The sequence below is a fragment of the Theropithecus gelada genome, chromosome 8 (assembly GCF_003255815.1).
Source record: "Theropithecus gelada isolate Dixy chromosome 8, Tgel_1.0, whole genome shotgun sequence".
Taxonomy (NCBI): Eukaryota; Metazoa; Chordata; class Mammalia; order Primates; family Cercopithecidae; genus Theropithecus; species Theropithecus gelada.
In genome coordinates this window covers 114,481,471-114,499,676 of record NC_037676.1, presented here as the reverse complement: position 1 = coordinate 114,499,676, position 18,206 = coordinate 114,481,471, and the positions used below count along the sequence as shown (strand labels likewise).

The 18,206-nt window shown below is 31.7% G+C and overlaps 1 protein-coding gene across 1 annotated transcript in view; it reads left to right on the top strand.

Moving 5' to 3' along the window:
• CSMD3 (CUB and Sushi multiple domains 3) overlaps positions 1-18,206 on the top strand; it is a 1,234,679-nt gene that overhangs the window by 1,114,726 nt on the left and 101,747 nt on the right. Inside the window, exons 38-42 of the mRNA XM_025394338.1 lie at positions 2,791-2,907; positions 7,161-7,370; positions 11,105-11,293; positions 12,022-12,199; positions 13,378-13,523. Of these exons, the coding sequence (XP_025250123.1) occupies positions 2,791-2,907; positions 7,161-7,370; positions 11,105-11,293; positions 12,022-12,199; positions 13,378-13,523 (840 nt within the window). The remainder of the gene's footprint in view (positions 1-2,790; positions 2,908-7,160; positions 7,371-11,104; positions 11,294-12,021; positions 12,200-13,377; positions 13,524-18,206) is intronic.

Sequence of the window (18,206 nt, the reverse complement as noted above, 5' to 3'; positions counted from 1 at the left end):
GACACAGAGCATTGTCTAATTTGTGCAGTTAACTTCTTTTTCATTAAAGGTTTATTTCTTGTCTTTTGATATTATAAATTATATATTTATTTTTTCACATTATGTATTTCATAATTTTATGTTTATTATGAACACATCTCATATTGTAATTAGAGCACAGTTCTAATAGTTTGCTTATAATTTTTCCTAAATAGATTAATTATGTCTCTGAATAGAACTGCTTACATTCTTTCATAAATATTATCAAATTTGTCCATAAGGTTGTACCAATTTAAATACCACTCTAGTATTACAGGACAGTTCCCATTTTGTTATATTGCTTGCATCAATTATTATTATTAAAAAAATCAATTTTCTCAGTACCATAAGACAGAGTAAAAGAGAAATAAAATATAAAATATATTTTTTTTAATTACCACTTCTTTTAGTAAATAAAGTATCATCTTGATTAAGTTTACATTTATATTGTGAACTAAATTTTAAAAAATTGTTTTATTATATAATTTTGTATGCTTAGTAAAGATGGGGTTTCACCATTTTGGTCATGCTGCTCTTGAACTCCTGACCTCAGGTGATCCGCCTGCCTCGGCCTACCAATATGTTGGGATTACAGGCATGAGCCACCGTGCCTGGCACATTTTAAATTCCTTTCTACTCTTTATTTTTTTTTTTTTGTATTTTATAACTTCTGAACAATAAGCTTGTACTACATGTGATAGAGTATTAAAGTAATAGCAGTGATACAATAGCAATATTGTAACAAGAAGCTGAAAGCAAGAGGCTGATTTAGAGAATGTCTTAAAACACTAGTCATCAGATAACAAGGCTACAGCCTTGTGAACTGGAAAATAAACCATCTCCCAGATATTTTGATTGAAAGAAGGAAAATTCATGTGAGATTTTAGATATTAGAGACAACTAAGATGAAAAAACAAAAGTTCGTTTTATTTTGGAAGACTAAGCTATGGTTGTCCCTAACAAAAAGAGTGTAATGGGACACAAAAGAGTCTACATAAGCCGCTGATGACACACATAAAATTGTTATTCAAGGCATAGGAGTGTTGAGATGGCAGAGATACTGAGGAAATAGACATGAACAAATTGCTGAAGGCAGATGCATTCTTTGGTATGCTTCTTCATATGTCTCTAATGATTTGTCATTGTTTTTCTTCTGTTGTTGTTATCTCTTTACTCTTTACTCTCTTTTCTTTTTCTCCTTTGGTTTTGGTATTTTTCACCCTGAAAGGAGGGACCATCAATGCAGAGGACAGGAATTCCAGCTCATATTTAAAGTGATAGAAAGTAACAGAATTAGAAGGACAATGAGCAGCTCAAAGACTTGAAATTGTGAAGGCAAGAAAATAAAAGATAGTCCTTGCCTTTTACTCAAATTTCAGAATAAAGCAAAACAAACCTACACGTGTATTGCCAGAAATATTTTTAAAAATATTTTAATTGACCAAAATATTATTTTTACAATTCATTAATTATCAGATTTTGTGATGAATATGTATGAACAATTGAATTTAGGAAAATGAACTGGTAAATACTAACTTCGTCGAAAATTGATTTGGTTTAAGAGTGAATTAACTGAGATTTCAGAAGCTTGAAAAAGCGTATGGGCATATCTTTAGAGCTTGATTATAATCAAAAGTTTCATGAAAGGTTTATAAGCAGGTTAACTCCAAGATTATATATTTCTCCCTTGTAAAATCAGCTTGACACATAATTTATTCAGTTCACATAGCAAAAGATAGTTGTCAAACTTGTTATTGAATATTGTATAAAACATTGTTAAAATTCCCACTGAATTTGCCTTTAAAATATATAACCTGAGATTTGAGTATCTGCCTGTTGCTACTGTTGGCAAGAAATAATAGGATGCCATTGCAAATAAGTGTTCTATATAGGTAACTTTTGAATTTCATTTGTAGTCATGAAATTCGATTCTTCATCTAACATAATATGATAAAAATGTGCTTTAGAGGGAAGAATAGGTTTCTAAAATGCAATTGCCTTAAATATATGCTCAAGAGTTCTATCTAACTATATTTAAAACCTTGAGTAAATTTCTGGTCTTATAGCTTTTGCTTACCTTATTGATAGTAAACCTGTATCATAGGGATTCCAAAACAAGCACACTTACGAACTCCCTAAATTCTCAAATTTGTGTGCATCTTTTTACGTATTTTTACTTCTCTATTTTTTTGTCTTGGTTCTTTTAGGATAAAATAAGGCCATATCTAATGTGTAATGTGAAATTCTCACATATGAATGGAAACTTAACATTTTGCTTAAAATTCTTTATTGAGCCTTTTCACAAAAAGAGGAAAAGGAGGGAAGGTTGTGAAAATGATTTCCTCTTGAATACAGTACTTAGAGCTAAAGTGGTTGACTTGATTTTACTCTAAATTATATCATCTTTGGGATGATTCAAAACATTTCTAGGACTACTTGAGAAAGAGAAATAAAGTACCCACTGTGGCAAAGGACATGTCTTTGTTCGTTTACATTCACTGTGCATGATCTGTTACTTTTATGCAATAATTGATTTACTTTGCATTTATTTCTGAGGAAGGAAGGATGATGTCTTCTTACGCTGTTTTAGAAAATCTGTTGTTGATTATATTTAATTACTAGTGTATAGTGAATGAACATTGACAATATTCAAAGTTATATCAAACAGTTTTAACTCAGAGCCTTGAAAATGTGAAATGATTTTAATATGTTTTTTAGGACAGTAAATTATTCCTCTACTCTGGTTTACTTTGGATTTCTGTTATTTTGCAGCTCAGTGTGGTGGTGCTATGTCAGACTTCAGTGGTGTGATCCTCAGTCCTGGGTTTCCTGGAAACTATCCCAGCAGTTTAGATTGCACATGGACAATAAAACTACCCATAGGTTTTGGTATGTGTATTAAAAACACATGAAAGAGCTTTCAATATTTATTAATGTAGCCTTAAAATAAATGTCAATGTTGAATAAGACTTTATACAATCTTCAGAAATTTCAGTTTAGTTTAGGAATACATACAGCTATGTAAATTGAAGAGTGAAATTTAAATAATTGTTGCTTAAGTCAAATACATTTCACATGGAGTACTTGGAAAATTGAAGGTATATGGGCATTTTCTATTTTTTACTCTATTTTTTTAATTAACAAATAAAAATGGTACATAAATATCATGTACAACATGATGTTTTGAAATATGTATACATTTTGGAAGAACTAAATCAAGTTAATTAACACATTACCTTGAATTTTTTGGGGGGTGAGAATACTTAAAACCCTCTTGGCAATTTTCAAGAGTGCAATATGTTGTTAATAACTATAGTTACCATGTTGTACAATGAATTTACTTCTTTTGTGTAACTGAAATTTTGTACCCTTTAACCAACATTTTCTTAATCCCTCTCTCTTACACCCTGGTAACTACCATTCTACTTTCTACTTCTGAGTTCAGTTTTTTCAGATTCCACATGTAAATGAGATCATGTGATATGTCTTTCTGTGCTTAACATAATGCCCTCCAGATTCATCCATATTGTTGTACATGACAGAATTCCCTTGTTTTTTTTTATGGTTGAATAGTGTTTCATTGTGTATATATACTATATTTTCTTTATCCATTCATCAGATGATGGACACTTAGGTTGACTCCATATCTTGTCCATTGTGAATAATGCTGCAAAAACACAAGACTGAAGATATCTCTTCAAGATTCTGACTTCAATTCTTTTGCACATATACCCAGTGGTAGGATTGTTGGAGCATATGGTAGTTCTATTTCTAATTTTTTTGAGAAACCTCCATATTGTTTCCTATAATGTCTGTACTAATATATATTCCCACCAACAGTGTGCAAGGGCATTTTATAATTACATATCGAGATGTATAGATTGAGATAGATAGACAAACTTATACTATTTTTCAGTCACTATGTTATGTATGGATATACTCTGAATTAGGTATGTGTCATAATGATAAATTCAACCTAAATTTTATGTACATTGTTTTTGTAACTCTTTTCTTATTGCTGTAATCAAGTAGTACAGTTATTATATTCTAGTAATCTATTGGATTCAGCCCATTTTCTTTATAAGTAAATCAGATTTTATTTTTAAAAAGTAGTACAAATTTTAAAATATTAGGTTTAAATACAAATCACTATAATACCTTCCTAATTTTAATGTAATAATTCCCAATATTTTAGATATATTACATCATATATCATATTTAATAAATTCTTACCCTTACATCACTAATATACTCTCTTACAGCTTTTGCAGATCCTATGAGTTTATAAATGCACTAAAAGAAGTGCTTGATTGAGGGTACACATGTTCATTAAATCACAGAGACTAGGATGAATAGATACTCATTGAAGCACAAACCAGGTGGTTTTAGAGTAATTAGGAAATTCTGTACTATGTCAGTTATTGAGGACTGAACTTAGGTATCTCACTACCCAGTAAGCATCTACAACCTCAGAGTATAAAAACATATTTAAATGTTTTACGTAAGTTAACAGATAACTCAGTTTTGACAAATATTTACTGAGTGTATATTATACTCTAGATACTGCTAAGTGCTGGAGATAAAATGTATGCCAATGCAGACTGCATTTTTCTTTAAATAAGTTACAGTCATAATGAGGAGACAGTAAAATGTATTATTTTTATACAGTATAACTAAGGAGCACAGGATTGTACTTAGAATGGACATCAGTCTAGTACAGGAAATGCAGTAAAGTCTTGACAGAGGGAGTGATGCTTGAACATTAGCTTTAAAGATAAGTAAACAGGCCAGGCACGGTGCCTCAAGCCTGTAATCCCAGCACTTTGGGAGGCTGATGCGGGCAGATCACAGGAGATTGAGACCATCCTGGCTAACACGGTGAAACCTCGTCTCTACTAAAAATATGAAAAGTTAGCCAGGCATGGTGGCAAGCGCCTGTAGTTGCAGCTACTCGAGAGGCTGAGGCAGGAGAATTGCTTGAACCCGGGAGGCAGAGGTTGCAGTGAGCCAAGATCTTGCCACTGCACTCCAGCCTGCATGATAGAACAAGACTCTGTCTCAAAAAAAAAAAAAAAAAAAATTAGCCACACATGGTGGAGCCCACCTATATGTCCCACCTAATCAGAAGGCTGAGGCAGAATGACTGCTTGAGTCCCAGAGTTTGAGTTTACAGTGAGCTATGATCATGCCACTGAGCAGCCTGGGCCACCCTGTCTCTAAAAAATAAATAAATGATTAAATGAAATGAAAAAAACAGAAAGATAAGTAAAAGTCAGTCCAGCAAAGAATGTCAGTCTGCTGCAGGGAGTGTGAAAGGAATTCTAGGTAAACAAGGTGACAAGTAGAAAAATGCAGGTGAGAAAACTAAAAAAAAATTAAGCATGTCTGAATACTGTGTGACTGACTTGAGGTTTTGGGAGAGCAGGGGGTTATTGAGAGAAGGTTGCTGGAGGACTTTCTATTTAGAAATCCTTTTTAGGATCATTTTGGCTAAAATGTGGAAACTCTAAGTTCAAAGTTATAGTGAACTTCTATGTCCATTGATAGAATACTGATGTAAATGAACAACAGATTGAACCAGCATGGCTCTTCCACATGTCTTTCACTAGTCAATGTAGCTTATATAGCTAAATTAATTATTTTAAAACAAATTATTAAAAATAGTTTCAATAGTCTCATTATAACATTATCTTCAATTTCTGGCTAATTTTTGTTTTTGAAAATCAACTTTATTAAAACTTGAATATATATCTCTATAAATGAAAACATAAGACTTTCATATTTGATTACATTTTAATAAGCACACCATTTTCTTTGAGTTTTGATTAAATCAAATATTAGGTCCAATGTATTTAAACGGTATATGAATTTTTTTAAATAAAAAATACATTTCAAGTGGTAAAGAAACATTTGTTCAAGAATGTATGAAACAATTTTTAGAAAGATGCTGTGTAATAAAAGTGCTCAGTTAAAAATAAAAACAAAAAGTGCACATCTTGGGTCTTCACATATTAAGGTAGCATGCTCAAAGTTCTAAGAAGTTAATCTAATTTTATAGAAAGTTGTTTAATATTTTAAACCCTGTTTTAAGTATTTCCAAAACTTATTTGTCCAAGGGACTCTTTAAAAAATCGTTTAGTAACATGATGTGCATTTACTGGGAGCCCCAGTGTAATTATTAATATCATAAGCCTAAGAGTCTGAATGCCTCGGTTTGCAGTTCAAGCCTACTGGGTCATTGTGTAAACTTTACATGTGTTTTACTTCTCTGTGACGCACTTTCCTCATTCTCATGAAATGGTGAGAATTAAATAAGTTAGCATATATAAATCACTTACGGCAGGTAATATATATAATGCACAGCAAATATAAATAACTTAAAACATTCACTGCATATCAGATTTTATTATAAATAATTTGGAGAGTGGTAATAGTAAGAAAAACATCAAATTTACTGAAATTGAGTGTTAAATTAATTAAGCAAACATACTTTAAGATTTTTTTATCCCAGAGACATTTCACTGTCTCATATTTTAGTTATGCTTATAAAGATATTGAGATTACATTGCAATATGACCACATATAACAATGGTCACCAGATTTTACTGAAGTTATTATATAAAAGCTTGCATAAAGAGCACCCTTTAAATTATATAGAAGTTATATTTCTGAGAAGTTAATTTCTCTCCTATGAATGAATAACTTCTAATGCAATTGCGAAATCTATGTTAGTATATTACAAATTTGCAATTATTTTCAACCTTAGATTGACCTTTTACATAACACAAATTAGGCCAAAAGTGACCTTTTCCTCTAAAAATTAGTTTATGTAATTTAAAGGGTATTAAAGAATAAGAAAGCCACCTTTTTGGATCATTTTCCATACAGTGACATTATAGTGAAATGAAAGATTTTTCCTTTTAACTAATAATGGACATGTGAGAGCAGTATTCTTTTACTTTGAACCTTAGCAAAGTTAGCTGTCCTAGGCAGACAGCAAATCCATGACTCAGATCTTGAGATTATGCCTCTTGACTTAAATGCAAACATATCTAAGTAACTTGATGTGATTGTGTGTGTGTATATTTATGTTTAATTTGGTAAAACAAATAAAGTAGCATTATGTTTGTTTTCTTCTTCAGGTGTACATCTCCAGTTTGTAAATTTTTCTACAGAAACCATACATGATTATTTGGAAGTACGAAGTGGATCCTCAGAAACTAGTACTGTTATTGGCCGGCTTAGTGGTCCTCAAATACCATCTTCCTTATTCAGTACCACCCATGAAACCAGCTTGTATTTTCACAGTGACTATTCACAAAACAAACAAGGGTTTCATATTGTATACCAAGGTAAGAGAAATAATAAAAAGTGAAAGTTTATATAACTCCAAATCAGCTATTAGAAATATTTAACTGAGTCTATTTTCTGTATTCTGCTTTAGAAAGAAAAAAACAAAAAACAAAAAACTTATGCCAAGGTGAGCTTCAATTAGGAAGATTTTTAGAGCAATGCAACTCTCTGGAGAATGGGGGACATAGGGAGAATGATGTCTCTCTGAGACTTTTGAAAATCCTAACCATGAAACAGGATTGAATTAGTCTTAAGTTAATACACAATTAAATTAAGCAAGGCATGGCAAATAAACAAGTCCAGCTGGACAGCAAAGATTTATCTTTGCTTTTATATTAAAAGGAATATATTGAAAATATATTTTGTATTATTCATATAATGTATTATGTAAAATTTTCTTTTACTTTATAGTGATAGACTAATATGACATTCCTTCATTTTGTTCTATTGTCATGAGAATATAAATACTTTGATAATCATGTTATATTAGACCTATCTCTCAAACAGAACTGCTGCATAACCTTGAGCAAAATTTTTATCTCTTTTGAGTGAAGGGTTTGGGCATAAGTAGAGCTAGGCTCAAATGTTGATTCTTCCTATTCTATCTAATGTGGACTCGGCCTTGCTCTCCATTTGCTCATGTGCATAATGGAGTTAATTATACTAACTTTCAGATAAGTTGTATTGAACTTTTTATTATAAAATGTATGTAAGGTATATTCCATGATGTACATCATTTGTAAGTACTCAGTACATTTTAGCTATTATTTCATGTCTTATATGTATATATTCTGTTAAAATTAAATATTAAAATTATGATGATATCTTACATAGTAAAGTGTATTTCTAAAAGCTGAAATTTTTAATCGAAATAACCTAAAATTTTATTACATCTCTGCCCTAATTATTGAAGGACTTTATGTAATGCTTTTGTATCTGAGTTCCTTAAGAACAGGGAATTGGGTTGTTCATTGGCGTATCATAAGTACCTAGAACAGTAAGCACAATAAATATTTGCTAAAGTATGTACCAGAAAGGAAATTTGAAAGTAGTTAAGATAGAGATAGGTCTTAAATATCAAATTACATGGATCTGAAATAATTATAATTTGTATTATACTTGTATGCATAATGTAAGAACACTACATTTCACATTATCACTCTTATAAAATAGGAGTCATTTCAATCACCTGCCAGCACATTGAATTTACCATGCTTACAAGGAAAGTAATTATTTTTATAACAATCAGGTAATTGATTGAGTTTCTCTTCTTTGCTGCTAGAAGACTCAGAACCATATTTGTGATACACTTTAGCAAGTGTACATGGCCTTATGCCAAGTTCTTTGCCATGCACCTTAAACCTGACTACACCTGCTGTTTTCCTATTCTCATTTTCCCTCTACCTCTCAAAATAATATTCTTATTTGAATGATGTAAAACTAGAATTCAAACTTTATTAATTCTGATTTTTTTCAGTTAATATATTCTTGAAAAATAATTCATTATTGACATAATACAAGTGTTAAAGATATATTTTTTTTTCACTGTTACTGGCATATTATTAACATGAGCCATAATGTATTACAATGATGAGGAGATGTTATTTGTGAATCACACTGAGTTTTAAAATGGTTTCGTTTTGTGCTACATTTATGTAGCTAACCTAGTGCATTTTAAAGAAATAGTTAACATATATATTCACAGAGTCAATATTATTTTTGGATTGATCTTGTGGTTAAATTTTAAGAACTTTCTGAATTTGGAAAAATTATACTGTACAATTAAGTGTACCATTCTACTGAAGGAATCAGTTTGAAAATTAATGTTATTACTGACAAGATTATTAAGTTTGGTAAGTCCTGTTTGTCACCGGTACAAGGTTGTGACTGCAAGTTGTCCAGGTTCTTCACTTTTTGAATAAAGAATTGTACAAAACGCCCAGCAAAGCAAAGAAAGAATGAAGCAACAAAAGAACGAAAGCAGGGATTTATTGAAAATGAAAGTTCACTCCCAGTGTGGGAGCAGGCCGACCAGTGGCTCAAGGGCCCAGATACAGAATCTTTTTGGGTCCAAATACCCCCAGAAGTTTCCCATTGGCCACTTCATGCTCACCTCATGTAAATGAAGTGGTAGCCTGAAATGAGTCTGATCTGAAAGCAGCCATTCCAGAAGCTGAAGTGAAGTTACAAAGGTCACACTGCTGTGCAAATATCTGATTGGTTCCAAAAAACAACCTAATGCTTTTTGCAGCCAATCAGAGGCTAACGTGAAGTTACAAAGTTATACTTCTATGCAAACGAAGACTCAGTCTGATTGGTTGCAAACAGCCAATTTCTCATCTGCCGGGCTGAAAAGGTGAGGGTTTTGCAGATGGAGTTGCCTCTGGTGCTTTTGCTACTTAGGCGAGTAAAGTTAGGGTTTTCCTTTCAATTTAGTTTGAGGAAGTCCGAGTTGGAAAGCCTTAGGTTCCCTGCCTTCAGCCCTATTCTCCTGCCTCATTGTATTGTATATAATATTAGAATGGGAACTTTCTCCTGAATGCTTAAAATCTATTTTCTATACTTATTAAACTAAAAAGCATGGAGTAGAAACTGAAAGGGTATGTTTAATAGAATAATATATTCCAACTCCTAATGATCCATTCCTAATACACATTTGTCTTAAGTTGGAATGATAACGCTTTCTAATATATTTTTGTGTAGAATATTTTTTGTGTTGAATATTAATTAAAATGAAAAGGACACATTAAGAATAAAAGCACTTAACGTTTTAAAGAATTTGTTCATTAATTCTGAAACCTTTAGTCCTAAAAATGTGAGCTATATTTTAATAAACAACAGGATAATCTATTCAACTCAAATGTAATTTTTTATTTGAGGAATATAAAATTTTAATGGTTAGGTAGGGAAGTAGTCTTTGATTTTCAGCAATTTAAATTTTACTAATTAGAATACAATTTTGAATTCTTAATAAAAAAGTTTCAAATATTGATATTATATGAGTATAGGCCCTGCTCATAGTTCTAACATTTATTTAGTAATGTTTATTTAACACCTACTCTGTGAAAGGCAATAGCCAAGGCTTTGAGATATGATGATAGTACAAACAAGATCTCATACAAAATGTAGAGCAAGAGAAGTATGAACAAATAAACAAGCAATTATACTGCATTGCCAAAATTATCCCATAACTGAAGTACAAAGTTTATTTTATATTAAAATGAAATGTTTTTCCAGTGCTTTATTTTACAAGCTAACTTCTTTTAAATTAACTCAACAGAAGTATATTGTGATCTGCAGAAAAGCAATTAGTAAAACAAACTGTAAAAAGGCTCAGAATTAGGCTTATACATATTCTTACTGCATTCTGTGTACTTATAATCAGAAGCAATTGCATTCTATGGAAGAGAATCAGAATATATTCGATTAAAATTGTAGCTTTAAGAAGAGTATACATTTTCATTAAAACATAATTTAATTGGGTTGCACAAGTAGGTGAAGAAAGCATGCATTTTTATGAATCGTGCTAACATTTTAAATATGAAAATTGTAGACATGAGAAGAAATTTTTGTCACAGGTCATTGACGGCATTTATCATAAACCTGAATTGCTATTTATAATCAACTACAAGTAGCATCACATCTATTTGTAAGTTGCAAAATTGCTCTAGTACCCTATCTATGGCCTCTGAAATTTGGAAAGAAAAAATGTCTTTCTTTTTCCTCTTTCCAGCCTATCAGTTGCAAAGCTGTCCTGATCCACGCCCGTTTCGAAATGGTTTTGTAATTGGTAATGATTTTACTGTGGGTCAAACCATTTCATTTGAATGTTTCCCAGGATACACATTAATTGGAAATTCAGCTCTCACGTGCCTTCATGGTGTCAGTCGTAACTGGAATCATCCACTTCCAAGGTGTGAAGGTATGCTTCTACCTTGAAACTATCTTTTAGGTGATATCATCTGTTTTTAATATTGTTTTGGCACTTTTCACTTGTCTTCCTCTTCCAATAGCATGCTAAATATATAGTCTCTCAGCTGAAGATATTTTTTAAACCCCTGAGGCTCCATAATGAATAACAATTTTATCATTATTGGCAGGAGTCCTAACCTTTCCTACTGGGAGTGAAAAAAACAGTTGATTCACACTTTAGAGCTTTTCTTATGTGTGTGGGGAAGGGAAGGGGGTGCATGTGGGTTTGTATGTATTTAAGTCATTCTTATATAAACCACTAACCCAGATACTGCTACTGAGTTCCTTTCCTCTAGAAAAACCTTTGAAATAAAAGGCTTCAAACCTCTTGTAAGGCCTTATATGTACACATAGTAAGAGGCAAATGAAACTTAAAGTCTTTGCATTGATATAAAATATTTAAATAATAGAGAAGACAATGTAATTGAAAATAGAGAAGACAATGCTAATCTAGTGATCATTAATAATTATTTAGCATAACTCATGTGGCAAAATAAAGAAAAGTTGACTGTATTTTGTGCACTGTTGCCAACTTCATTATATATACCTCAACTGAAGTAAAAACAAAGCATAAATGTGTTTCATAATGCTTAAGATACTTGAAATGTTTGCCTTTTTCTCCATAGTCAGTTTATTGTTATTTTTAAATATTATTTTGTTTTGTTATGTTTTCCATAGCTCTTTGTGGTGGGAATATAACTGCAATGAATGGCACCATTTATTCTCCTGGGTATCCCGATGAATATCCAAATTTTCAAGATTGTTTTTGGCTTGTAAGAGTACCCCCTGGGAATGGCATCTACATCAATTTTACTGTCCTTCAAACAGAACCAATATATGATTTCATTACTGTATGGTAAGTCAGGACTATTGCTATTGATTTATTCAACTAAGTATACAGTAAAACAAGGTTGGAATAAAAATATATCACAATACTCTGTTATAAATTGTCATCTGATATTTGAATTGAAGTGAGTAACTGAGACTGACAGTATGTGTCTTGTAGAATTTCACACACAAGAGAAATAGGTTGTGGCTTATTTGCCCCACGAACTAGGTAAATATTGTGGAATAAAGACTTCATAGGTGAAAACAAGATTTAAAGATATTATTAAATTAATGTGCTAAAACAGGGAGTTAACAGACTAAGTTTACAGTATGGAAGTTCTCTATTTATAAAAGTCAGTGGAATTTAAGAAATTATAATTATTTAATATAACTAGTGGATTCCTGTCATAAAAATTAATTGTATTACAGTCTTGTCAATTGAAACATCTTTATTTAAAAATATATTAAGGCTGGGTGCAGTGGTTCACATCTGCAATCCCAGCACTCTGGGAGACCACAGCGGGAGCATCTCTTCATCCCAAGAGTTCAATACCAGCCTGGGCAACGTAGTGAGACCCTGTCTCTAGAAAAAATAAAAAATTAGCCAGACATGGTGGCATGCGCCTGTGGTCCCAGCTATTCAGGAGGCTGAGGTGAGAGGATCCCTTGAGCCTGGGAGTTCAAGAGTTCAGTGAGCTGTGATCATCCTACTGCACTCCAGCGTGGGCAATGGAGTGAGAACCTGTCTCTAAACAAATAAATAAATAAATACAAATATATTAAAGAAAGTGTCTGAATTAATAATTAACAACTGGTAATTTGTTCATCTGAGTTCTAAGAGTTGTAACTTTAACAGTCTGTGATTCTCAAGACTGTTGCTGAAGAAAATAAAAGGGGGAAAACCTCAAGCATTTAAAAGCACTAGAGTTTTGCTAAAAAAACAAAGACAATGTATTAATTATAACTATTATGAGTGCATTTCATTTAGGTCAAAAATGTAATCTGTTTTTATACTTTACATTTAAAAATATGTGGTCACCTACATAGATATAAAATATATTATTTGCACTCATTGGTTAGCTTCCTGCATCTTTATTATTGATATGTTAGAATATAAATATATGCAATACCTTTATTGAACTTCGTTCAAAACTACTTCCAAAATCAATCTCGATCTTTCCTCCTTTCCCAATCTTTGTCTCATAGGGATGGACCAGACCAAAACTCACCTCAGATCGGTCAGTTCAGTGGCAATACCGCTTTGGAATCAGTCTACAGTACTTCAAATCAGATTCTAATCAAATTCCACAGTGATTTCACAACAAGTGGCTTTTTTGTGCTCAGTTATCATGGTTGGTATTATCTGAGAGTTCCTATTTCATTTGGTACTGTTTAATTTGTTCTGGAAAAAATTGAATGTAATATATATTTAACCAATGATTGAAAAGGTATTAAATTTGGAAATTTTATAATCACAGTAACTTTAGCATTTCAAACACATTTCCTTGCAAAAGATGACCTCTTCTAAGTATTCAGGGACATTAAAATGTGAGCAAATGGATATAGGAGATAAATCAGTCAGTAATTACCCAGTGGAAAATAATCATTTTTGCATGAAAACCAATAAAAGAGAACCAGCTGTTCATACTTTATTGCATGTAATTTTGAGACATCAATAGATTTTTTTTCCTATACAAAATGTTTAATCTATTCAACCTGCTGTGAATCTTTCTAAAATTAGCATTCAGTATCTTTATGCTTTGGATCACATTACTCATTCATTTATACTCTTGTTTCAAAACTGTGTCTATTCTAGAATCTTACAGTTTTAAGTGACTATTCCAGATCATTAAGTTCATAGCTTTTACTGCTGTGGAATAATTTATGTATAGTCTCAATTTTATTTCATTGTATAGGGTCCTTTGTTCTGGGCTCTGTATTCATAAGCTTAACTTTTTGAAAGGACATTGAGAAGATTTCACAGAGGTGTTTCTCTTCTTTATTTTTTTTTTTAATCCTTAATCAATTGTGTTCCATTATCAATAAGAAAATGGTTATTTATCTATAATGATACATCCTTTTATCTGCTATGACCATAGTCTCATTAAAACACATTCTGCCTCATATAACTTAGTCAGACTAATTCCATGGGCATTTCACAAGACCAATAATCTACTAAATTAAGTTTGCAAAAATTATATGAAAATGTGAGGATGGATAGGTGCTTTACCCATTACATAATGTATGACTTAGCGTTTCACCTTTTTAATATAAAGTAGCTAAATATTTGATACTTAAAGCTTATATTCCGTGAAAAATATTGTAAATCAACTGGGATTGTGTTCAAAGACATTTAAAGCACATTGTATCTAGTCAAAAGTTGATCATAAAATGTTTGAGTTGCTTAATTTGAGCACTTATCAGTCAATTAGATGGTATCTAATTAGTTTCTCTGTAGTGATCCACTGTCATCCAGACTGATATGCAATCCAACATAACCAATTGCAAAGTCAGGGGTTCAGTCTATGGCCATACCACCCTGAATATGCTGATCTCATCTGGAAAGTTGGGTATTCAGTCAGACAACTTTTATTTGGGGTGTTTTTTAAAAAAAAAATTTTTTTTGCCTTTCCTACTGAGTTGATCATTAATGCTGGCAGTTTGTAGATATAGCCTAAAGCTGAAACAATAGAATTATTACTTTGATAATCACAACTCAGGAACTAATACATTATCATTAAGATAAAAAAAAGAATTAGTTGCCAAACTATATTATGTACATTTTATCTCCACAAGGATTTCTACTTAATTTTTTTAAATCTTTTTATGTACTGCTTGCAATCATAAAGAAAGGACTATTCACTGAAGAACTATAAATATCCTCAAGATAACCCTACAGGAAGTATAAAATTTTTATAAAATTTAGGAGACATTTCAAGGGGAAAATATTATTAAAGGAAAGGATGTCAGTGTTGTATGTCTGTGTGTGTGTGTGTGTATAGGAGATAGAATGTGCACATTCATATAAAAATATGTGGATAATAGATATCTACACATAAACACAAAATCTTAATGTGGATTTAAACATACACATATATGAATATATAAACATATATCCTCATTTCAAAATGTTTCACTTGACTTTTGCAAGTGGATTTTGAGACATATGTGATAGAAATGGAATTGCTTAAGAATAAAGCAGGTCAAGGTCAGGTGCAGTGGCTCATGCCTATAATCCCAGCACTTTGGGAGACCAAGGCAGGAGGATTACCTGAGGTCTGGAGTTCGAGACCAGCCTGTTCCACATGGTGAAATCCCATCTCTACTAAAAATACAAAATTAGCCAGGCATGTGGCTCATCCCTGTAATCCCAGCTACTCAGGTGGCTGAGGCAGGAGAATCTCTTGAACCCAGGAGGCGGAGGTTGCAGTGAGCCAAGATGGTGCCATTGCACTCCAGCCTGGAAAACAAGAGTGAAACTCTATCTCTAAACAAACAAACAAACAAACAAACAACAGATCAAATATTCATTTAGCCCTTTATTTTCTATTTGACCTTGGACAAGTTACACTTTGATCTCTACTTTCCTCAGCTATAAAACAATATAATAGAATTGCTGAGAGGATTAAATGTCATATTATATATGTATAATTTACTCCAATTACTGGCATGTATTAGGTTGAACCAATTTTCGTCAAAAAGTCCTATGGGCAATTTTATATAGCTCAACTGTAGAAATATTGTAATTGTTAATATTGTCAGCTTTACATTGAGGAGACATTTTGAGAACTGGAGATAATTGATAATATACAGTTAGCATAATGCCTGGCAGAGCAGATGTTCAGTAAATATCTGTTTCCATACCATATCTTATCTCACATTTTAGATTTTTCAAATAAGACATTCATTCATTAGATTTTATAATAAGGTGCAAAAAAAAAAAAAAAAAAAATGCCAGAGCCTAATGAAGGCTAATGTTTGAATCAACAGCTATGGAGATTCCACTCAAATTTTAAAATAAACTTGAAGTTTGGGAGCATAGCCAGAGTTCATGTTAAAAATTGACTGATACTTTCAATTTGTCTAGCCCTAATAGGATAACTTTTCTAAAGCACTGCTTTCATCCTTACCTGCCTTTTCAAGAATGCATGAGGCCTACAGTAAATCTAATTTAAAGCTACCCTATAATCCAGTTCACTGATTCTTACTCTCCAGTCCCTACACAACTTCAGTCAGGTTGGCTTCCTCACTGCCTCCTGAACTTCCATTCTTAAATCACATCTTTGTCTCCATCATAACTACTCTTGGGTTCTTAACTCATCTTCAGTTATTTAAGTCTTTTTATGTTAAGTCCCATATCCTCCACTTCTTAATAATTTAAACTCATGGTGATCACTGCCATCACCTCTGTGATTACACTCACTCTTCTTACCAAACTTTTGAAAACTTAATTACAATATGGTGTATTATTTTATAAGCCTTATGAGTTTATTAAGTGAGTGTTTTTTGAGGATACAAATTTCTTGTTCTTATCCTTTTTATATTTTCTTATTGACTGTATTTTAGTGTTACAGTGGGAAGTGTGTGTTCAGTCTCTTTAAAAAGTTGTTGGTATTTATTTGAGCTGTGTTAGTAATAACTTTTAAAAATATCATTTTAGAATTTCTAAATGTGTAATTCTAAATCACATCCTCCTTAACAAAAACAAGAAGATATGCCTGTTAATACTAATTTGAGCTATAGGCTCAATGTCAAAATGAAGTCTCATAATAGTAAAAACTTGGTCAAATTATTTGGAATTTTTGATAAATAAACTGAGTATATAATTCATTATAAGCTTAACACTTATTTTAAGCTGGTTGAGTATACCTAATCTTTGAATGATTTACTCACCCACCCAGTTTTCTTTATATCCTCTTAGACTTGATAGTTACTTCTGATATCCCTTGCTTAATAATTCAGAAGTGATTTTCTCAAGAATTATATATTTATTTTATAAAGTTGACAGTTCAATATTTTTGTGTATTTTCTTAAGGTCACGTTGATTATTTAAGTTTTATTTATTAATATATTTTTAATATACTTGAAAAGAGAAGAAAAAAATGTGTGTTTTTCTCTCTAACCTAACTTCCTTTATGAGATCCAGGCAGCCATCTGTCTTTTATAAAACATCACCTTCATAAAGTCTTTTATGATCAAAAATAACATTCATAAAAAAGCTTTGCAAAATGAAAGCTCTCTGCAATGAAAAAATAGGACAGGCGTAAATGCTGAGGCACTTTACCTCAGATATCATATATTTTTCTCATTTGAGGAAATGTTTTTGTCTCTCTTTGTGTTGCTATAACTATGGTTTCCTAAAGTAAGAACCACATTTTTTTTTTCATATCTGCTGTAGAGTCAAGATGAGGTTGGTTTATAATTAATAATAATATTCAGTCCTAATTAATGACCCCCTAAAAGATAAATTACTCAAAATAAATTTAACTGAGTGTTCTTTTTGCAGTGACTTTGTATAACCATCACTATATTAGTGGTAACAACCATTTATTGAAAATTTAATATGCTGAGCACTGTGCTAGGTGCTTTCCATGTATTATTGCTAATTTTCATAATAACCCTATGAGGTAAGTATTATTATCTTCATTTTAATAATGAACAAACTGAGTGAAAAACCACACAACCTACATAAAACCAGAGAACCAATAAGAAGAAAGGCTAGTTGAAATTCAAAATAGGTCTGCCTGACTTCAAAGAATGATCCGTTTTTGAAAAATCAAAACAACAATAACAACAGCTAAAATCCATTGTATTCTTATTAAGTGCCAGGCAATGTTCTAAGCTGATATTATCTTATGAATAGATTATATTTAATGGTATATAAACCCAATTGTTCTTTAAACATTTAGTCAAAGTGATTTTCAGTTTTAGCAATATGATGGGTCATCTCATTTTCTCAATATGCCTCCTAATTATAACTTGGAGCTTTAAGCTTCTTATTGCTTCATTTCCCAAAGATCTACAAAGTAGTAATA